Raw genomic sequence first — 23,431 nt, 5'->3', positions numbered from 1 at the left:
ACTCCGCGCTGGAATGAGGAGTCGTTGAGCCCTAGCCGCGGTAGCAGCTTCCCCTCCCGGTGTCCCTGCTGCAGCCTCTGGTGCCCAGTCCCTGGATGCTCAGCCTACTCCTCGCCTCCCGGTGCAACATCGCCTGCAGACACAGCCCCGCCGGCGGACTAGTTGCCCGGCGGGCGGGAGACTCGGAGGCATTGGCTCCGTAACTTTTCACGTCATTTTCTGCTCCTGAGCCTCTGGTCGCCTGTCCGCGCCTCCTCACGCCGCAGACCGCGGCGCCCATGGGGCAGGGGCCGAGCCGCTTGCAGCACTGAGCCGACCCGGACTGGAGCCCGTGATGTCCGGCACCAAACTGGAGGACTCCCCCCCTTGTCGCAACTGGTCATCTGCTCCGGAGCTGAATGCAACTCAAGAGCCCTTTTTAAACCCCACCGACTATGACGACGAGGAATTCCTGCGGTACCTGTGGAGGGAATACCTCCACCCCAAAGAATACGAGTGGATCCTGATCGCCGGCTACATCATCGTGTTCGTGGTGGCTCTCATTGGGAACGTCCTGGGTGAGTGTCCGCCGGGCAGCCCCAGGTAGGGGCTGCCAAGTCCTCGCGCCCCCGGCTGCCAAGACCCCTCCTCCCCCCCAGGGATGCACACAAAGAGGTGGCTGCTCTCGGGGTGGGGTTATATTTTTTAAAAAAGTTTTCTGATTTTACGAACCAGGACTGAGCCCTGGAATGGTGATCCCTTTTTCTGCAGGGAGCCGCATTGCCTTTGGGAGCACCAAGGTTCCAAGCGCGGGGAAAGGGACAGAGGCAGGGCTCTCCAGGTGGATTTGATGGAGTGTGGGGGAATTAGTCATCCTTTTGTGTAACGTGGACGAGTGTTTCGGGGGTGGGGAGAGGTCAGGCTGGCAGGATGAGAAGCTGTGCCCCTTCGGAGCAAGCTCTCCTGGGCTGTGGAAATCACAAAGGATTTGTGAGCCCGGTACAAGTGCCCTTTGGCGAGGGGTTGAGGCTGAGTCCAGAGGCGGTAATGAAAGGGCAGGAAGTGGGAGCAGAGGCAAAGCAGGGAGGTGCACTCATGCAAGGAAGCTGAATTAAACAGGAGCCAAGCCGGGAGCGAGCAAGGAGGAGGGGCCTCTGAGAAAAGTACCAAGGAAATCGCAATCATTCATCCCTCCATCCATTCATTCATTTATCCACTGTACCCATGTATTTTCCAGAGCATGCTTGTTTCCAGGCTCGGGAAATATTTGCAGCTGATTTCTTTTTTTCCAAAGACTAGACCAAGCTTTGTGCTAGGTTCTCACTATTTGTCGCTGTCTAGGTTGGTATGCAAGCATAAATTTCCTCTCCCACTCCCCACCTCTGCACAATTTCTGAGGGTTGAAGAAGTGGTGCCGTGGCTAGATGGTGGCTGTGGTGATGGAGTTTATTAGGGCAGCTGGGAAATCGACTTAAAAAACAAAAAACAGGGGCTTTGGAAGGGAGGGACGATTGAACATAAATTGTGAATGGAAGGAGCGTGCACCTAGATGAATGGAGAGTAGGAGGCGTTTAAATGCAGAGGGCAGTGTGGAGGGAATCTCTGTGGAAAATGACAGGAGATAGGGGGAGGCTAGGAGAAGATGCTCTAGATTTTCAGTTACAAAAAGGGGGAGAAGATGAGCGAGGTGGAATAGGCTGGGAGGTGTTGAAGTCCAAAGTAGAGACTTTGTAGCTGCAGTGGAGGATGATAAGAGAATTATCAGGCTCTCAGCACTAGCCTGATTTTTACCTTCTCTCCCCATACGTGTCAGTCTGGGTAAGAAGCAGTCACAGTAGTCCCTCGCCAATTCAGGAGGCAGAATAGTTGGTAGTATGTGACTGAAAGGCATTCCTGAGAGAGCTGGTAGAATATTATTTGACAAGAAAGATAAGAATCCTCTGAGAACTTTAGTTGGCTCTGTCTGTATATTTTTTCAGGCTATTTTAACTTTGTTGCAGTTTTTTAAATGCAAACATAAAGGAAATGTTTTGATGAGGCAGACAAGGTGAAAGGTGGAAATACACATGGTTAGGACCAGTTGTAAGGTTAAGTCTGTTAATCATAATGCTTTTCTTTCATGCTTAGAATTACATGTCATCCATGCTTAGAGTTACAATAATTAAGATACATGGCTACTAGCATAGCAACATTTCACTGCATTAAGCTAATACTTAATGATAAGTGAATAATCAAAATTGAACATCTATGAATACCTACTCTGTGCCAGACTCCTTCCCATACACTCTCTCACTTAACCTCAGAGTAACCCACATTTGACAGAAGAAGCAAGACTTAGAGAAATAAAATGACTTATTAAGGAACATCATTCCGATTCAGTTCCATTTCTTCTGACCTCAGGTCCAGAATTCTTCACTGATATTCCACTCTAGATTTAGAAAGCATACAGAGAATTAATTCTTTTCTCCCAGTGTCTGCAGGCCTATTAAATGTATTTCCTTTTCTCCCTTGCCTCTATGCCCACTATTAATAAATTACCATGAGGGGTTAATGGTTCTGTGATTCTCTCCAACAAAAACCCACTGAGGGAGGAATGTTATTGCATTGCAGTAAAATTTTGACGTGTTTTTCAGGAATAGCTACAAATCATAATTATTTTCCTTCCCTAATTTTATTTTAGGCTTAACCTCTGTGATAAAATTTGCTCCTTTTTGCTGTTATTTTATTCTGGCTTGCACAGACCTGTGATGCATGGTTTTCATATCCTAATTGCATAGTTTAGGGGTGCATGTTTGCTAGCCTGAGGAGTGCTTTAGTCTCAGGAAAGAAACATCTCTAGAGTAGATGTTTCATAATGTCAAGTGAGAGAGCACTGTCCACAGCCCCAAGTGCTGAAATGTCCAATTTTATTCAACTTAAAAAAAAAAAGATATACTCAAAGCTCTTTGTTTTCATGAAACTGACAGCTGTTTTCCTCAGAAATGAATGACACTGAAATCCTCTCTGGCTGAACTGAAACCCATATTCTTTATGGACATATTCCCTGAAAGTTGATGAGGTTCAAGTTTGACATTTAAACAAATAAGCAGTGTCATTACTCACAGACAACTTCCTGCTCTTTTAAGTCACTGTCAAATTTGCAAAACAGATTAGATTGAGAATCACTTTTTTGCCCCCCTGGTATGTCATTTTATGCAGAGAACGGCAGGACAAGAAATCACATTATTCATGCAAGATAAAAGAGTCAACATTGGGTATGAAGGTGAAATACCACCGTGTAAGCAGTGGATGTAATCACTGACCCTTCAGGTCCGCTTACCACTTGTACTTTCATGTAACTAACTACTTGGAAAATCTCAACCTTCTTGAACTTACAAATATAGTGTAATCAGTTAGCAGTCATTACTCCCACAATGTCCTTTTGTGAGCAGAATGACAAGATCTTGATCATACCTACCTATTTTTCTGCTCTCCATGGTGCCTCTCTCATTATATACCCTCCCCATTATCAGATGCTTCTTTCCCAAACTAGAAAGCAGTTTATTGGAAAAAATGTTGACAAAAGTCATTCAAAATAAGGCAAAAAATTACTCTACATGCAATTTCATGATTATATGCATCCTAATAAAAACATATACATGTCTAATTATAGAATTTTAAATCCTAGGAAGAAAGATGGGACAGGTTCTTTCTGGAAGCAGTGTTTTTCCAGTATCTTCAAAATTATGTTACATATAACCTATTCCTAAGGATGTCTTATACTTTAGACAAGTAGATGCATTCAGTTATTTGACCAGTACATTTTGAGCAATGTTATGTTTTTAAAATTAATGTGTGTAGGGGGAAAGTGTTCTTGGGGACACTCAAGGGAATATGTTTGATGTCATTCCTACTATTCCTTGAGTAGAAACTGGATGGAGAGATGGGTTCTAGTCAGTTCAAGCGTTAAACATCTGGAGGAAATGAGCAATTCTCTGCTTCTCTTACTTCCACTTTCAAATATATGATTTTCACCTGGAATGCTTCTATCTTCCCTGTTGTCATCTTCATATGAAAAAATGAGGAGAACAGTCAACAAATGACATCAGTCCAACTGTGCTTCTCATCTCTTATGTGGCATTAGCAAGTTAACAAACTCTCTGAGCCTGTTTTTTCCAACTGAAAATTATGGTTAATAATGCCTGCCTTGACTCACAGACACAGAGAATAGACTTGTGGTTGCCAAGGGGGAGAGGTGGGGAGGGAGGGATGAATTATTGGGAGTTTGGGGTTAGCAGATGCAAACTATTATATAGAGAATGGATAGACAACAAGGTCCTACTGTACAGCACACGGAACTATATTCAATATCTTGTGATAAACCATAGTGGAAAAGAATATGAAAAAGAACATCTATATGTCTATAACTGAATCACTTTGCTGTACAGCAGAAATAAATACAACATTGTAAATCAACTATACTTGAATCAAATAAATTGAAAAAATAAATCCTGCCTTATAGAAATCCTATGAGGATATATATATGAGCATCCTCTACAGAGATATTTAGAGGGGTGTACACAAATACATATAATTTTTTCTTTTCTTGACACAGTAGACACTAAATGCCAATTTCTATCCCTTCATTCCCACTATTGAAATCTCTCCTTGGTGTGATTGGTAGCCATCCTGTTCCTCCATGGCCAGTCTGTAGCTCTGTAGCTCTTTATGGCCTCTACTCTGGCATTTTCTCAATTGAGTGTTTTCATAAAAGCTGTTAGTGACATGGTGTTGGCACCTGTTACTATTCTTTTCCATACCAGCTCCACCCTCCCACCCCAAATAGATGTTTAGTGCATCATACTGACTACTTAACATTGCCTTCCCACCTCTATGTGAAAGTCATTCCTAACCATCATGATGATTTTCTCTCTTTCTCTCAGTTTACATTTCCCTGCTCTAGGTTCTATTAACTCAAGAGTTTCTGAACTCTTGAGTTCTATAAACTCAAGAGTTTCTGAAACGTTAGCTGGCCAGTCTATCACTACTGATGTTTTAAACAGCGTGCCCGTACACACACACAGAGATAATATGTTGATTTAACTCAGTTAAAACACACTACCCATTAATAAATATATCTAATAAGGGTTAAACTAAACTGGGTAAGTGGGATGGGGGGAATACCTGTAATTGGATTGCTTCTTACAGAGCTAATCATATGCCCCAGACATGGCAATGGCAGAGTCGCAAGTTCACGCTGCTCCTAAGTCTGAGACCTTTCTTCTCTACTGTCTCAAAGCCCATCTCAGCTCTGTGGGTCTTTTAAAACCCACTCTTTCATACAAAGGAAGCAGAAAGAGGTTAGAGATAATACATTACTGATCTCTGCCAAGACCCGATAGAAGTCATGAACAGTAACCGTAAAAGGTAAGGTTAGCCACTAAGCTTTAAACTTGTATGATTTTAGTTACAGAATGCAAAGCATGCTTACCTGAATAAGAGTTAAACTGACACCTCCACCTTTTTAGCAAATCATAGCCACTTAGTTTTACCGGGTAAAATAAATCATGTTTTTGACTTGAACAGAATCTCAGTGATAACTTTTAAAATGGCTCTCTCATAGATAACAGCAACATTTACCATGGGAAGACAATGAAATAACATGTGCTACTGATAATTTAAATGGAATGGGTTTTTTCTATATTTGAAAAAAATTGAGGAAAGTGAAATAAATGAAAATGTTACCGATGTATAAGACAGGCTAAATCTAACATACAAATACATGAAGTTTTATAAAATTTTTCTTGATTTTATTAGGGCATACATATGTGTTTTATGTTTACATGAATTTTTATTAATTCATATTTCAGAACGTATTTGCAAATCATCATGTACTACAGTTACATTAGCATTACAAAGTCCCTGAATTCTTACTCAGCTCCTCAGATTTCAGGAGTATCCACCACTGGTGTTATTTCACTGGTGAGAGATGACCTTTCCATCCTTCTTCTTGTAGAATTCTGACATACCCCCCAACCTTAGGGATGCTGGCTCTGTTGAATAACGTCTCACTGGTGAGGTCCAGTTAATGACATGTGATGGGTGAAACAAAGGGTAGTTATTCGTCTGCAACTCCTCTTCTTGCTGCAAAGGAAAATGAAGAATATTTATGGAGTACCATATGCCAGGTCTTGGAAGCTACGTTCCACGATGAATATATATATTTCCTTGATGCCTCATGACAAACTTATAACAAGGAGATTAATAGCTTTGATTTACAAATGAGAAACATGAAATTCAAAAAGCTATTTTAACTAGTTCCAAAGTTTAGTCAGACTGTAAGTATCAGCACTAGGTTTCTAATACAGATTTATCTGGTTCCATGGTCCACCTGTGTCATCCTGACTCTGTCCCATGCTTCTAATCCTGACCAAGAAAAAGGAAAGAAAAGAGAGAATGGGAATGTTACCGAGGTGTGCCCTCCAGACGATCTATGGAGCTGTGCTGGCCAGTTGCCATGCTATTTCTCTGGTAGACTATAGTCCTTCAGCTTGGAGGATGAGCTCATTTGATAAGTTAATCAAGGTCAGGCTAGGGTTATTTTACAAGAGAAAATTTCAAGGTAAAAATAGATGTTGTCAAAAAGGTTTTTGCCTGTTCAGGGGGGTGACTCTCTGGATAAACGTTAGATAATTGTGGCCAAGGATTATTTTGTTACTGAAGGTACTGTCTTTAGAGACCATTAAAGACTGAGGACCTAAACATTTACTATCTCAGATAATCTAAAGATTGTTTTGTTCCTCCTTTGGCTTTCAAACCTACTCACACATTTCTTTTTATCTTTCTCTGATGGAATTAATGTTAACTTTTTAAAAAAATCATAAGTTTCTATTGATTTGACTGCATAGGTCAATCTTTATATCACATAATAGTGCTCCTGGAGCACAATGGTATTTTATATGTCCAAAGAGGCATTACCCATAACACCATAAATGAAATGAACTTTAGACACTGACAGTGGAACAGTTTGAGAGGCTATCAGATGAAATACATGACGTATATAACCAGTCTTTTGGATAGCTGACTCTTAGGACTGGATTTATTGATTTCATCTTTATTCCCAATGAGAGATCATCTCTTGACCAAGTAAATGGGTTGGATATATATTTAAATACCATTAAATTTTTTTCCATTTGAACTGTTTCCCCATAAAGAAAAAATCAAAACTATTCAGAATAAATATGTACTCTATTCTTGAAAATATTTTTGGATTACTATCATTGAGTCTTTTCCAGTAATTTGCTTTCAATATCACATACATATGAACAATGTTTAATGTTTACATATTATTTTACTCTTCAGAAGACATTGTTAAATACATTGCCTCATTTATTCTTCAGAACAATCTAATGAGGTAGGTTGTATTTAGTGTAAAAATTTATGTGCCTGAAATGATTTGAAATCAATTTAAAAGAAAAGTTTGACTGCATAAAAATATCCAGGGATTGTGTGTCTGCTTTGGAAAACCTTACCAGTGTCCTGTATTCCAAGAAGTCAGGATAAGAATATTAACTCCCTTTGTCTGACCTTCAGCTACAATGTCTTTGGTACCTGATTTTGTCAACATTCTGAGTACAGATGCACATTAACCAGATTTACAAAATTGGCACATAAGAAAATAAATAAATAAATCCAATATTTTAATTTAAAATAAGAAGTTACTTCTTTTTTTTTGATGTCTTATCTTTTTTTCTTCATTTTTAATGGAGTATAATTGCTTTACAATGTTGTGTTAGTTTCTGCTGTACAACAAAGTGAATCAGCTATATGTATACATATACACCCATATCCCCTCCCTCTTAAGCCTCCCTCCCACCCTCCCCATCCCACCCTCTAGGTCATCACAAAGCATCAAGCTGGTCTCCCTGTGCTATGCAGGAGCTTCCCACTAGCTATCTATTTTACATTTGGTAGTGTATATATGTCAGTGTTACTCTCTCACTTCGTCCCAGCTTCCCTTTCGCTGCCCCGTATCCTCAAGTCCGTTCTCTATGTCTGTGTCTTTATTCCTGCCCTGCCACTAGGTTCATCAGCACTGTTTTTTTAGACTCCATATACATGCATTAGCATACAGTATTTGTTTTTCTCTTTCTGACTTACTTCACTCTGTATGACAGACTCTAGGTCCATCCACCTCATTACAAAGAACTCAATTTCTTTCCACTTTATGGCTGAGTAATATTCCATTGTATATATGTGCCACATCTTCTTTATCCATTTATCTGTCAATGGACACTTAGGTTGCTTCCATGTCCTGGCTATTGTAAATAGTCCTGCAATGAACAGTGTGGTACATTACTCTTTTCGAATTATGGTTTTCTCGGGGTATATGTCCAGTAGTGGGATTGCTGGGTTGTATGGTAGTTCTATTTGTAGTTTTTTTAGGAACCTCCATACTGTTCTCCATAGTGGTTGTATCAATTTAAATTCCGACCAAAAGTACAAGAGGGTTCCCTTTTCTGCACACCCTCTCCAGCATTTATTGTTCTAGATTTTTTAATGATGGCCATTCTGACTGGTGTTAGGTGATACCTCATTGTGGTTTTGATTTGCATTTCTCTAATGATTAGTGATGTTGAGCATCTTTTCATGTGTTTGTTGGCCATCTGTATGTCTTCCTTGGAAAAAATGCCTATTTAGGTCTCCCACCCATTTTTGGATTGGGCTGGGTTCTTTTGACCTTGAGCTGCATGAGCTGCTTCTATATTTTGTAGATTAATCCTTTGTTACTTTCTTCGTTTGCAAATATTTTCTCTCATTCTCAGGGTTATCTCTTTGTCTGGTTTATGGTTTGCTTTACTGTACAAGAGCTTTTAAGTTTCATTAGGTCCCATTAGTTTATTGTTGATTTTATTTTCATTTCTCTAGGAGGTGAGCCAAAAAGGATCTTGCTGTGATTTATGTCAAAGAGTGTTCTTCCTATGTTTTCCTCTAAGAGTTTTATAGTGTGTGGCCTTACATTTGGGTCTTTAAACCATTCTGAGTTTATTTTTGTGTATGGTGTTAGGGTGTGCTCTAATTTCATTCTTTTACATGTATCTATCCTTGTTTCCCAGCACCACTTATTGAAGAGGCTGGTTTTTCTCCATTGTATATTCTTGCTTCCTCTGTCAAAGATAAGGTGACCATATGTGTGTGGGTTTATCCCTGGCCTTTCTATCCTGTTCCATTTGTCTAGATTTCTGTTTTTTGTGCCAGTAACATACTGTCTTGGTTACTGTAGCTTTGTAGTGTAGTCTGAAGTCCAGGAGCCCGATTCCTCCAGCTTCATTTTTCTTTCTCAAGATTTCTTTGACTATTTGGGGTCCTTTGTGTTTCCATGCAAATTGTGAAATTTTTTGTTCTAGTTCTGTGAAAAATGTCATTAGTAATTTGATAGGGATTGCATTGAATTGGTAGATTGCTTTGGGTAGTGTAGTCATTTTCACAATGTTGATTCTTCCAATCCAAGAACATGGTATGTCTCTCCATCTGTTTGTATTGCCTTTGCTTCTTTCATCACTGTCTTATAGTTTTCTGCATACAGGTCTTTCACCTCCTTAGGTAGGTTTATTCCTAAGTATTTTATTCTTTTTGTTGCAATGTTAAATGGGAGTGTTTCCTTAATTTCACTTTCAGATTTCATGTTGTTAGAGTATAAGAATGCCAGAAATTTTGTATCCTGCTACTCTACCAAATTCGCTGATTAGCTCTAGTAGTTTTCTGTTGGCATCTTTAGGATTTTCTCTGTATAGTATCATGTCATCTGCAAACAGTGACAGTATTACTTCTTCTTTTCCAATTTCAATTCCTTTTATTTCTTTTTCTTCTTTGACTGCTGTGGCTAAAACTTCCAAAACTATGTTGAATAATAGGGGTGAAAGTGGACATCCTTGTCTTGTTCCTGATCTTAGAGGAAATGGTTTCAGTTTTTAACCATTGAGAATGATGTTGGCTCTGGGTTTGTCATATATGGCCTTTATTACGTTGATATAGGTTGCCTGTATGTGCACTTTCTGGAGAGTTTTTATCATAAATCGGTGTTCAATTTTGTCAAAAGTTTTTTCTGCATTTGTTGAGATGATCGTATGCTTTTTATTCTTCAACTTGTCAATGCGGTGTATCACATTGATTGATATGTGTATATTGAAGAAACCTTGCATTCCTGGGATAAACCACACTTGATCGTGGGGTATGATCCTTTTAATGTGCTGTTGGATTCTGTTTGCTAATATTTTGTTGAGGATTTTTGCATCTATGTTCATCAGTGACACTGGCCTGTAATTTTCTTTTTTTGTGATACCTTTTTTCTGGTTTTGATATCAGGGTGATAGTGGTCTTGTAGAAAGAGTTTCGGTGTGTTCCTCCCTCTGATACACTTTGGAAGAGTTTGAGAAGAATGGGTGTTAACTCTTCTCTAAATGTTTGATAGAATTCTCCTGTGAAGGCATCTGATCCTGGGCTTTTGTTTGTTGGAAGATTTTTAATCACAGTTTCAATTTCAGTGCTTGTGATTGGTCTGTTTATATTTTCTATTTCTTCATGGTTCAGTCTTGGAAAGTTTTGTATTTCTAAGAATTTATCCATTTCTTCCAGGTTGCCCATTTATTGTCATATAGTTGCTTGTAGTAGTCGCTCATGATCCTTTGAATTTCTGCAGTGTCAGTTATTACTTCTCCTTTTTCCTTTCTAATTCTCTTGAGTTGAGTCTTCTCCCTTTTTTTCCTGATGAGTCTGGGTAATGGTTTATCATTTTTGTTTATCTCCTTAAAGAACCATCTTTTAGTTTTATTGATCTTTGCTATTGTTTCATTCATTTCTTTTTCATTTATTTCTTATCTGATCTTTGTAATTTTCTTCCTTCTGTTAACTTTGGGCTTTTTTTGTTCTTCTTTCTCTAATTGGTTTAGGTGTAAATTTAGGTTGTTTATTTGAGATTTTTATTGTTTCTTGAGGTAGGATTGTATTGCTCTAAACTTCCCTCTTAGAACTGCTTTTGCTGCATCCCATAGGTTTTGGGCTGTCGTGTTTTCATTGTCATTTGTTTCTAGGTATTTTTTGATTTCCTCTTTGATTCCTTCAGTGACCTCTTGGTGGTTTAGTAGCACATTGTTTAGCCTCCATGTGTTTTTATTTTTTACAGATTTTTTCCTGTATTTGATATCTAGTCTCACAGCGTTGTGGTCAGAAAAGATGCTTGATATGATTTCAATTTTCTTAAATTTACTGAGGCTTGATTTGTGACCCAAGACATGATCTATCCTGGAGAATGTTTTGTGTGCACTTGAGAAGATAGTGTATTCTGTTGTTTTTGGATGGAATGTCCTATAAATATCAATTAAGCCCATTTGGTGTAATGTGTCATTTAAAGCTTGTGTTTCCTTATTTATTTTCATTTTGGTTGATCTTTCCATTAGTGAAATTGGGGAGTTAAAGTCCCTTACTATTATTGTGTTACTGTTGATTTCCCATTTTATGGCTGCTAGCATTTGCCTTATGTATTGAGGTGCTCCTTTGTTGGGTGCATAAATATTTAAAATTGTTATATCTTCTTCTTGGATTGATCCCTTGATCATTATGTAGTGTACTTCCTTGTCTTTTGTAATAGTCTTTATTTTAAAGTCATTTTTGTCTGATATGAGAATTGCTACTCCAGCTTTCTTTTGGTTTCCATTTTCATGGAATATCTTTTTCCATCCCCTCACTTTCAGTCTGTATGTGTCCCTAGGTCTGAAGTGGGTCTTTTGTAGATAGCATATAAACAGGTCTTGTTTTTGTATCCATTTAACCAGTCTGTGTCCTTTGGTTGGGACATTTAATCTATTTATATTTAAGGCAATTATTGATATGTATGTTCCTGTTACCATTTTCTTAATTGTTTTGGGTATGTTTTTGTAGGTCTTTTCCTTGTCTTGTGTTTCTGCCTAGAGAAGTTCCTTTAGCATTTGTTATAAAGCTGGTTTGGTGGTGCTGAATCATTTTTACTTTTGCTTGTCTGTAAAGCTTTTGATTTCTCCATCGAATCTGAATGTGATCCTTGCTGGTAGAGTAAACTTGGTTGTAGGTTTTTCCCTTACATCACTTTAAATATATCTTGCCACTCTCTTCTGGCCTGTAGAGCTTCTGCTGAAAGATCAGCTCTTAACCTTATGGGGATTCCCTTATATGTTATTTGTTGTGTTTCCCTTGCTGCTTTTAATATTTTTTCTTTATGTTTAGTTTTTGTTAGTTTGATTAATATGTGTCTCAGCCTGTCTCTTCTTGGATTTATCCTGTATGGGACTCTGCGCTTTCTGGACTTGACTGACTATTTACTTTCCCATGTTGGGGAAGTTTTCAACTATAATCTCTTCAAATATTTTTTTCAGACCCTTTTTTTCTTCTCCTTCTGGGGTTCCTATAATTTGAAAGTTGGTACACTTAATATTATCCCAGAGGTCTCTGAGACTGTCCTCCATTCTTTTTTCTTTATTCTGCTCTGTGGCAGTTATTTCCACTATTCTATCTTCCAGCTCACTTATCTGTTTTTCTGCCTCAGTTATTCTGCTATTAATTCCTTCTAGAGTATCTTTAATTTCAGTTATTGTGCTTTATATTACTGTTTGTTTGCTCTTTAGTTCTTCTAGGTCCTTGTTAAAATTTTCTTTTATTTTCTGTATCCTGTTTCTAAGATCTTGAATCATCTTTACTATCATTACTTTGAATTCGTTTTCAAGTAGCTTGTCTATTTCCTCTTTATTTATTTGTTCTTGTGGGCTTTTCTTTTCTTGTTCCTTTGCCTGCAAGATATTTCTCCCTCTTTTCATTTTGTCTAATTTACAGTATTTCTGTTCCTCTTGCTTCTGTTTTCTTCCCCTGGTGTTGAAGTTAGTCCAGTGGTTTGCATAGGCTTCCTGATGCGATGGACTGGTGCTTGTGTTCTGGTGGGTGGAGCTGAGTCTTTTCCCTTTGATGAGCAGGACCATGTCAGATGGTGTGCTCTGGGGTGTCTGTGAGTTTAGTATGACCTTAGTTAGACTGTGTGCTGATGGGTTGGTTTGTTTTCCTGTCTTGTTTGTTGTTTGGTGTGGGGTGTCCAGCTCTGGAAGCTGCTGGCAGTTGGGTGGAGCCGGGTCTTGTATTCAGATAGAGGTCTCTGTGAGAGCTCTCAGAGATTAATCTTCCCTGGGGGTGGGAATTCTTTAGTGGTCCAGCATCCTGGACTTGTGTTCCCACTCCAGAACCTCAGGCCTGACTTCTGGTCGAGGAACCAAGACCCTGCAATTCGCTCATCCCAACGATAAAGGGGATTAAAAAAAAAAAGAAAGAATGAATGAAAAGACTAAGAAAACCTCAAACAAATGGTAAAAAGTAAAATCAAACAAACAAAAATAGAAACAAGGAAACATGCACACACACAAAAGAAACAAAAACAGAACCAAATAAATCAAAAAGCAAGCATAACCCAAGGATGAAATCAAATAATTAAAAAGAAAACTGACAAAAACACAATACTAAAAAAACAAAACCAAAGTAGAGTGCCAACTGAAGAAGGAAGCAAAGAAATAAAACAAAATGAAAAAACTGATAAGAAGAAAAAAGAGAAAGGGGAAAGAAGACAGAACAACAGAAAAGCAACATAAAAATAGAAATATAAAAATAAATAGAAAATATATTAAAGAAAAAAAACCAAAAAAGACAAACAAAACCCCAGAGAAATGGTAAAATCAAACAAACAAAAACACAATCAAGGAAACACACACAGATGCAAAAGAAACAAAAACAGAACCAAATAAATGAAAAACAAGAGAACAACCAGACAATTAGAAGAACTCAAAAGTGAAATCAAGCAATTAGGATCAAAACTAACAAAAGCACAAACCTAAAATCAAAACCAAAGTAGTGTGCCAACTAAAGCATAAAGCAAGGAAACAGATAAAACCTATAAAAATAATTTTTAAAATAAAACAAAAAGGGGAAAAACACAGGACAACAGAAAAGCAAAGTAGAAATGGAAATATAAAAAATATATTAAAGAAAAAGAAGAGAAAAGAACACAGAACAACAGAAAAGCAAAGTTAAAATAGAAGTATATAAAAAAATAAAAATAAAAAATATGTTATAGAACACAAAAGACTAAATTAAAGAAAAAAAATACTGAAACAATACCCAACAAACAGACAAAAAACGAAAGGGAAAAAAACAAACAAAAAAGGCCAGAACCAACAATGGAATGAATCAAAACATAAAATTAATAATAATAATTATGTTTCCCTGGGGTCTCAGCTGAAAGTGTCCTTGCACATGCCATGAGCCACAGCCCACCTCCAACTCCCTGGGCTGGTCTCTGGACCTGCTGTGTGCCCTTTGGGGATAACTCAGATTCTGATCTGGCCCAATTGCTGCACGTGCTGCCCCTGAAGTCCACAGCTGTCAGAGCTAGAACATTTTCATTTTGGGGAACACTAATTGTCTACTAAGATGTTCCATAGATGCAGGGCCTACCTAGCTGATTGCAGGGATTTAATCTGCAGCTTGTGCTGCCAACAGAAAGATTTTTGATCTTCTTCTTTATTTGCCCCATCCCTGGGATTCAGCTTTGGTTTTATCCACACCTCTGCATGTGGTCTACTCACAGGAGTCTGGTCCTGAGAATGCCTTGGAGCTTGTGGGTCTGCCCCAGTGAGGACCAGGCGCAGAGGTGGTATGACTGCTTGGACGGTGGGAGCCCCAGTGGTGCCAAATGCGCAGGGAGCCGGAGGCCATAGGCACAAGAGATATGGCCCTAGCAAGGGCCTTTTCTGGCACCCAGCATAAGGCGCGTGAGGGCTGGCCCTGGCCAGGTTTTTTCTGACACCCAGCAGCAGGCGTGTGAGGGCCAGCCCTGAGAGGGCTTCTTTTATTGTCCGTCGGCAGACACTGATGTGTGGGGAGAGAGAGGCCACAATAGTGGCTCCTCCCCCTGTGTGTGACTCATCAGTAACACCTGCTTCCATGGCAGTCCAGTCTTCCTCTGTAGGCATTCCCTGCTGCATATTTCCTCCCTCCCGTCCCCTCAGTCCGTCTCCCCACAACCAACAGCAGTTCTCACTCCTGGCCTTTTCCCCAATTCCCACACTCCAGCTCCCAGCCCCCTTGCATAACTGTGAACACACATCCCAGTCCAGGGCACAGAGAGCCACAGTACAGACCGTCTGTGTATTTCTCACTCTTTCCCATCTGCTACCAATTTGCTGCTTCATCCTCTTCTGACAGCCTCAAATGCTTCCCTTCTGTCCCAATCGATTCCCCCGTCAGAGAGGGAGTTTCCCCGAATTCGGGAATCTCTCCTCTGCTTTAGCTCCCCTGCCCTGTCCTGTCCTGCTTCCTTTCCTCCTCCTTCTCCCTTCTTTTTTCCATCCTACCCAGTTATGCAGGGATCTTTATAGGTCTTTCCGGTGTCCAAGGTCTTCAGCTTGTTTTCAGCCAGTCTTCTGTGAGAATTGTTGCATCTATAGATGTATTCCTGATGCATGCATGGAGAGAGATGAACTCCATGTCCTCATATTCTGCCACCATCTTGAATCCCCCAAGAAGTTAATCTTAAAAGTCATAGAACACTTGAAGCTCTTTCAATCTTCACTGTCTCTTTCTGTAGACATAACTATGTGAAGAGCTTTATTGTTCTGAAAAGGTAGGCTGTGCCATAGTGGCAAATAAACCCTAAATGTTCATTGGCTTAGCATCACAGAAGTTTATTTCTTGTCTATTTGACATCTAATTGACATCTAATATGGGTTGGAGAGGATGTTGTATCTCAAGGTCCAGATGTCCTTTCTGTTCATGGACCACCTCAACATGCAGCCTCTGTGAAACAAGCCTCCACGATGGGTCTCGGTGTCCCCCACTGCCTGGTATTCACACCCTATTTAGTTCCTTTCCATATCATGCCAGAAGTGGTCTATAGCAGCATACAGTAACATATAGCAGAAGTGATAGTATGTCACTTTCAAAATTATATTATAAAAGATTACAGCTTCTGCCTTGAGTTCCCACTCTCTTGCTCTTGGATTTCTTGCTCTGGAGAAAGTAAACTTCCTTGTTGAGAGCAACCCACATGGTGAGGAATTAAAATATCCAGCCTACCACCATAGAGGAAATGTAGCCTGCTAACAACCACATGTGTGATCTTAGAAGCAAATCCTTTGGCCAGAAAGAGTCTTGATATGATGCCAACAGCACTCTTCCCTGCCCCCACCAGCTTGACTTAATGACAGGCTCTGAGACAGAATTATCTAGTTAAGTTTCTCGCAGTTCCTGAGGAGGCTTTAGAAGTGATGAGATAAATGTTTGTTGTTTTATTTTTTTTCAATTTGGGGATAAGTCATTTTACAGCCTCTAACATTGTCATGGCTGGAGAGGAGTGAACTGGGAAATATATACTGGCTCTTAACTACCTTTGCCAAAAAGCAACACATGTCTGTCATGCCCATAATCATTTGACCAAAACCAATCTCATTGTATCAGCTTAACTACAAGTGGGGTTGGAAAGTATAAGGGAACACTGTCTCTGTCACAGGAATCAGACAATAGTTAAAAGTATTTTTAACTACCATAGTCTCAGAACAAGGGAATTTAGAGGAATCAAGCATTCAATGGCATAAGACTAAGATAATCTGATAGATATTTCCATTTCACACTTTGGATCTCTGCTAATAGAAGTAACTTATAATATTGGGAGAGTTTGTGCCAATTACTGGAATAAGAATCCAGGGAACAAAGATAATAGAAACCAAGGAACCTATACTTTAGGTGAAGAGACAAACATAACAGATAATTTCAATATAATATGTCAAGTACTCTGATAGATGAGTTACAGGATGTAGTGGAAGCATATAAGGACACTTAGTTCCATTGAGGGGATTAGAGAGAGATTCAGGAGAAGATGACTCCTAAATGGAGTTTTAATGCATGAATGCAAGTCACACAGGTGAAGAAAATAGAGCAAGGTGTTCTAGGCAGAGGAAACAACTAGAGCAAAATCAAAGAGGCGTGAAATAGCATAGGCCATGCAGAGAATGTTAAGCAATTGGGTAAGTGCAGAAGAGGACAGTCTAGGGATGGAACTGAGGCATTAGATAGGGTCTTAGCTGGCTCTGACACTGCAGCTGAAAGGGAGCCCTTCTAAGACTTTAAGGAGCGTGCTGTCATTGGGAGACTCAGGAAGGTTTTCACACTGGAGTTTGTGCCCTGTTTGGGGCTCACTTAATCAAGCCTACTTTAATGAAAAAAAAACTGATAAGAAAAGGCCATCAAAATTCTTCTAGGAGGCTTTCCACGTGCTGCATGAGGGAGAAAAGGAGAAAGTGAGAAAAGGAAAACAAAGAAATAAAGAAAAGAAGCGAAAGAAAGAAGATTAAAATATAGGAAAAAGTGTTACTGTGTTTGCTTTGCTGAATAATTAAATTTGAGAAGAAATTTCTCTTTAAAATGTTTTTTTCATATTTCTTTTCTGAAAGATGCACCTAGTCTCACGTGTCATAGCTCTATTAATATTTTCCAATATTCTATATAGTTTTTCACTAAAATTGTTTTTGTATTAACCTATTTTTGGGGTTTCAATGGGTCACTATGCTCCTAGCCATCCATCACTTGAAACTAGATCATATTTTGGCCTCACACTAAAACCCAAAAGATGACAAATTTGAGATCTTATGGAAATTTTTTCATATTTTCCAACTAAATCCCCAAATTTCTACTCCAGATTTCCTGCAAGCTTCTAAATATGCTCATTTGAAAATTTATCTTATATGGCAGTTTTATCATTCCAATAATAATTGAAGGTATTACATTGACCCCAGGTCAGCCTTTAGGGAATTACCATAAGCATGTCTCTGCAAGTTGACATGGTAATGCATCAAAATTTCTAAAACTGTTACTTTAAAAACTTTTGTTTGCTATTCCTAACTCACAAGGGGAATACAGCACTGCTGAAAAATTGTAATATCCTTTTCTAGATTTTCAGTGAGTTTTTATTCCTACTTGGTGACACTAAGATGAATTTATAAAAGCACATGGTTTACAACCATGTGGTTGATTTTATTATTATAAAATCATAATTGGAGTCAGAAAACCACTGTCTATAGTAATTAATTTCATAAATTCAGAATAAATTTGATGTGTCATATACTTTGGTAGAGAACCATATTGCTTATAAATACCATTTTGAGGCCAACTTGTCTTTCTTAAAATGTGCAGATTGTGCTAATCTTTCTGGGACAGAAGTAGAGAGATGTGGTTATGTGCTTATGAAGCCATTTTGTCATTGGGTGAAACTGAGTCAACATTTCATTGTGAAAAAAATAGCTAAAACTTAATCTCTCCAATTAGAATACTTAATACAAAAATTCCCCAAGTTTAGAAAGCTGAAGAACAAATACATTAACAAATCTCACCAGCTGGTGCAGGAAAAGAACTTCATAATTGTTGGGACATTTATGTGCTGGGGCTTGATTTATATTTCAGCCACAGGGAAGCCTAGAAAGCTTTGTTCTTTGAAATCATCAGAGATGGTGATGGTGACTCATAGATTCCTGAAAGTCAGTAAGATTATCCTAGTTCATAAATTAATGTGTTTTTCTTCCCCAGGCATAATGAACATTGCAATCGGTCACTGACAGGAAGCCAAACTATCTCAGTGGAAAAGGGGAAAATAAGGATTTAAGAAGTTAAAAACACATAAATAAAAACATGTGCACACTCATGCACACACACACACACATTTTGGAGATTGCATTACCTGAATAATATGATTTTAATGCACACTAGCTTTTCATGCAGGATTAAGAAGCTACCTTCCAAACTTTAAAAATGCCAAAAAAGAAACTGGATATAAGGCCTTGACTTTCCCAAAGTCAAGAGATATTTTCAACTATTCCCTGAGTGAATGAACTAGACTTTAGGAAAGCCAAAATGATAAATACACTAGAGATGAGGATGTCCTTGAATTAACATCCATGTAAGAAGGAGCACCCCTTAGGTGATTGATCTTTGTAGCAAAATCTATATTCTTTGAACAGACTGAATATATTCCTGCTTTAGCATCTTCACTCTCTAATCCCCTCTGGCCCTCTCCTGGCTGGTTCCTGCTCAGCTCACATTGTCACATATTCAGAGACAGTCTCTGAGGACGCCAGTCTGAATCTCTACCCCCTATGTTAGCAGCCCATTTTGTTTCTCTCATAGAACTTATTACTATTAGAAATGATATTGTTGGTTTGTTTTTTAATTTTACTGCTGTCTCCCTTAAGTAACATATAAGTTCCAAGACAGTAGTTCCTTTATTTTTTGTTTTTGCAGGTGCATCCTCAGCTTCTAGAACAGTGCCGGGCATACAGCAATGTTTTGCTACTAAATGAATTAAAGTTTTAGGTTTCCACCAGGAGGAATACTTTAGATATAAGCACATTTTTTAAATTAGGCATTTGTAGGCTTTAAATTTCTTCTATATAAAATCTTAAAATAAAACCTCAATAATTTGAATCATGTTTGTGATAACTTTTTTCAATATCTTAAACAACACACACATTAAAATAAATATATAGTCACTAAAGTAATGATTATGGGAGACCATTTGTAAAATCTCTCCTCAGCACTGTAATCCCCTTGACTTTACCAGGAAACTATTTTGCTCTTCTCTTGAAGAGCAAATGAGATTTACAAACTGTGGCAGCTATTTTTTTTCTTCAAGGAAGTTACATAAATATGCTTCCAAATAACATGCTGTATTCCTGAAATTACTGAGAACATATAATGTATAAAACTCTTACTTAAGCCTTCTTTGTTTCAAAGTGATTCTTAGTTGTTTTCTATGTTTTTATAGATGTCTAAGGAAATATTTGACCATTTGTGTCCCAGATGGGATAAGAGAGCTGAGACTGAATTTTATCACGACCCCATACTTTCTGCAAAAATAAAAGGGCCAAACATATCTCCACATGAGCCCAGTATGATTCAGGAATGCCCACAGAGTCTCAGCTTTAGGAATCCTTTGTCATTTTCCCCCACTGCCAGTGACAAAATACTGTGCAGACAATTGAAAAAAATATCATATTTTCAGGTGGTGCCCAAGAGCAATGTTGGTAATAATTGGAGAGTTCTAGACACTTCTTTTAATGGGGAATAAGAGAAACAATAAACCTATTGACTAATTCTGGTCCTCAATTTCCTGAACTATCAATCAAATTATAAATTTTTGAAAAATCAAAGTACAGTCTTGCCCAGAGATGGGAGGCATTGCTAATTCTAGCAGACATGTAACCAGTTAAAAGAATATTATCAATATTTCTCATTATCGTGAATCAACTGAATTACAGTAGAATTTACATGTTAGGCTTTTTGGGAGTTGTTATATTTCTGTAATTACCTAACTCCTCAAGAGCAGTATTTGTCATCCACCGTCTAAGTAGCTCCTATAACAACCTGTGTGATAGGGCTATTATTCACTCCTTTTCCCAGGTAGTGGAATTTAGTACTAGAGAGCTGTTATTGTGTTAGGGGTTTGAATAGATTTACATGTTATCACTTGACCTCTCCCTTCCTGAACTGTAAGTAAATATAATGTTCTCCATTTCCATTCTTCCTTTGCTAGTTTATCCATGCTAGTGTGCATAGCAAGTTTAAAAAAAGGTGTGTAATTTAAGAAAAACAAATTCTCATGCATAGTTTTTTTTGGTAAACTCAACTGAAATGGACTTGAGTTTCAATGACTAATCTCTAAAACTCATCATAGGTACCTGGCCACAGAGATCAGAGGGGTGGCAGCAAGAGTCAAGATTTTCTCTGGGCGTGGATTTTCTCTTCTGGTAAATAGGAGTTTATAAGACTTCTCTGAGTGCTGAGTCACCGTCAGCAACAGTGACAGTATATGTAGAAATTTGAAGTCATGGAAATATATTTTTATCATCCAAATGGAGGTAAAGGCAGCATAGAGAAGCAGAGGGCTCGGTCCAACTATAGCAGAAAAAGGCACACAAAAAAATAAAGCAGCCTGAACCAGCACACTGGTTTTCTAGGGCTTATCTAATTTGGAGCTATCTCCTTTTCTTATTTCATTCAGCAAATATTTATTGAGCACCCACAACATGTAATCTGTTCTATTACATTCTATGGAGGAAATACAGAATGAAGGGGGCATGGTCCTTACCTACAAGGAATTTCTAATCTTGGGAGAGAGACTGACATGTCAACAATACTCTATAGCATGAGGATTATTGGAGAGGTGTATGCTAAGTATTAGAACATAGAAACATAAAAGTTGGATTTGATTTGGGGTAGGAAGTACTCTTTCCCTGAGGACGTAGCATTTGTGGTTTTGTTGACATGTGAGTATAATTTTGAAAAGTTCCAAAGGATGAAAAGAAATTACACCCAAGTTGATGAAGTAGTACATTTATGATTGCTCTCAGATGTACATAGCTATGCTGAAAATATCATTCAGGGAACTCCAGTAAAACATAGGCTTTTGTGAACATTTTTTTTGAAATTTCAAGGAATAGAGACCTCAAGTAATCTTTTTTGAAGCTTTGCATTGCTTTCATGGGCTACTTTTTTTGTGGGTATTTGCCAAGTCTCACCTGTATTTTTATGTCATGGTGGATTGGATTTTAAAAGTTTGAAATCCCTGGAGTTATCTTAAAATGAGTTCTGATGGATCAGAGCTTCCCAGAGGAAGATGAATCTGGGGCAATGGTGAGAATGGGTTGAATTTATGAGACCAGACACTGGGAAGCCTGTTGAGACTCTTCAGGAAAGTGATTATGAGGGTAAAAACAGCGCAGTGGAATCAAATATGAAAAAAAAAATGAGACATTCTGGAAATAGACTACTCATCAGATGTGGGAAATGGATAGGAACAGAAAAGAATCTTCTGATTAATACAAGTTTTTGGCCAAAGAAAGTACAATTATTGCGTTATTTGTATTTTTCTTAAGATGGACAGACCATATAGAAAGAAAATCAAGAATTGTGAGTAGAGAGGTCATGATGAATTCTGCCAAGGCAAGTTGAGTTTGCATTGTTAGAGGAATATACGTATGAAGCTATCCAGTAGGAAGTAGGGCTGGTTCTCTCACATGCCACTCACAATTAGTTCGCTACTCTGAGAGATTTTTTTCTTTGTGACTGCAAGCAATGTGTACAGTTTATGTGGGAATTACTTAGACTTCTGGAATAATTTAAAGTTTATAAGGGAATGTAAATTTCTTAATGGTTACATCAAATGGAGAAACCTTTTATGCAACACTGAATAAATTCATTGTTTCAAAAATATTTATTGTGTGCTTATAGCAGCAAACAAAATAGACAAGGCTTATTCTTTTAGGAAGTTTATATTCTAATGGTGATATTGAGAATATATTTTGACAGTAGAACCAAGAGGATTTATTGATGGATTGCATATGGGTGTGAGAAAAAGAAGGGAGTCAACATTTTCATGCCAGGTAGAAGGGTGGTGGGGCCATTTATTGAGATACAGGATCCTGGGGGAGGTGCAGGTTAGTTAGATGTAGGGAAGGAGAGAGAATCAAAAGTTTGATGTCAGACAGTCTAAATGTGAGATAGTATTGGTAGGTGTACTGTGAACATTTGAATATGCAGTCAAGAGTTTAAGTAAAAAGTCAAGCCAGGTGAAATAAACCTGAGTTCTATAAGCAATATCATCTTTTATGTCCATATATTTTAACATATTCCCCACAGATATGAAAGACTGTAGGAGAAACTTCACAGTGAATAAAAAGTTATTTCTTACAGATTTTTTTACTGTATGAAAACATCACAGCTATATTTCCTTAAATCTTGAAAAAGATCACCTTGAACTGTGTGTTAGAAACAAAAATGAAAACAAAAACCTGGGGGACATGGTAAAAATTTTGATTTCAGTGCACATGCATGACTTACTGAGTCAGAATTTCAGTGGTGTTGTCTCTAGAATCTACATTTTAAATAGGGCCCCACTACACTGAATATGAGAATTCCTGCTATAGGAAAAGTAAAGCTGAGCCACTTATTATTTGAGACCTCCTATTTTTGGAGACCAAAATGAAAACCTGGTGCTTTTACATTTGACACAAATTCAATTGTGTCAGTAAAGAGCTATCAGAGGAGAGAAAATTAAAAGACCTGCTTTCAAATGGGATTAAGCAGGAAAACAAGAAAATGCAGCAAAAAGACCAAGAGGAGGAGTTAAAGGAGAAAAAGGAAGGGATAAATGTGTGGAAGCCCCAAGACTTCTCTCAGCGATAACGTTGAAGTAGTACTTCGTTATAATATTTTAAGCCAAGGCATCGGTGTGCACTGTGCCTCAGTTTATTATTGCTGTAGCCAGTATATACTCATTGTTATACAACTTTACCAGAAAAGGACATTTCAGAAGTCTGGCATGATAAGCAGAATTCACTGCATTTAGAATTAATACTGC

General features: G+C 38.2%; 1 protein-coding gene across 1 annotated transcript in view; it reads left to right on the top strand.

Moving 5' to 3' along the window:
* Positions 1-334: 334 nt before the first annotated feature.
* The window catches only part of HCRTR2 (hypocretin receptor 2), a 120,889-nt gene continuing 97,792 nt past the window's right edge, over positions 335-23,431 (top strand). The window contains exon 1 of the mRNA XM_060164117.1: positions 335-557. Within this exon, the coding sequence (XP_060020100.1) occupies positions 335-557 (223 nt within the window). The remainder of the gene's footprint in view (positions 558-23,431) is intronic.

This window comes from Lagenorhynchus albirostris, chromosome 10, assembly GCF_949774975.1.
Source record: "Lagenorhynchus albirostris chromosome 10, mLagAlb1.1, whole genome shotgun sequence".
Lineage (NCBI taxonomy): Eukaryota > Metazoa > Chordata > Mammalia > Artiodactyla > Delphinidae > Lagenorhynchus > Lagenorhynchus albirostris.
Note: the sequence above shows the minus strand (reverse complement) of the source record. Positions and strands in the feature narration are given on the sequence as shown.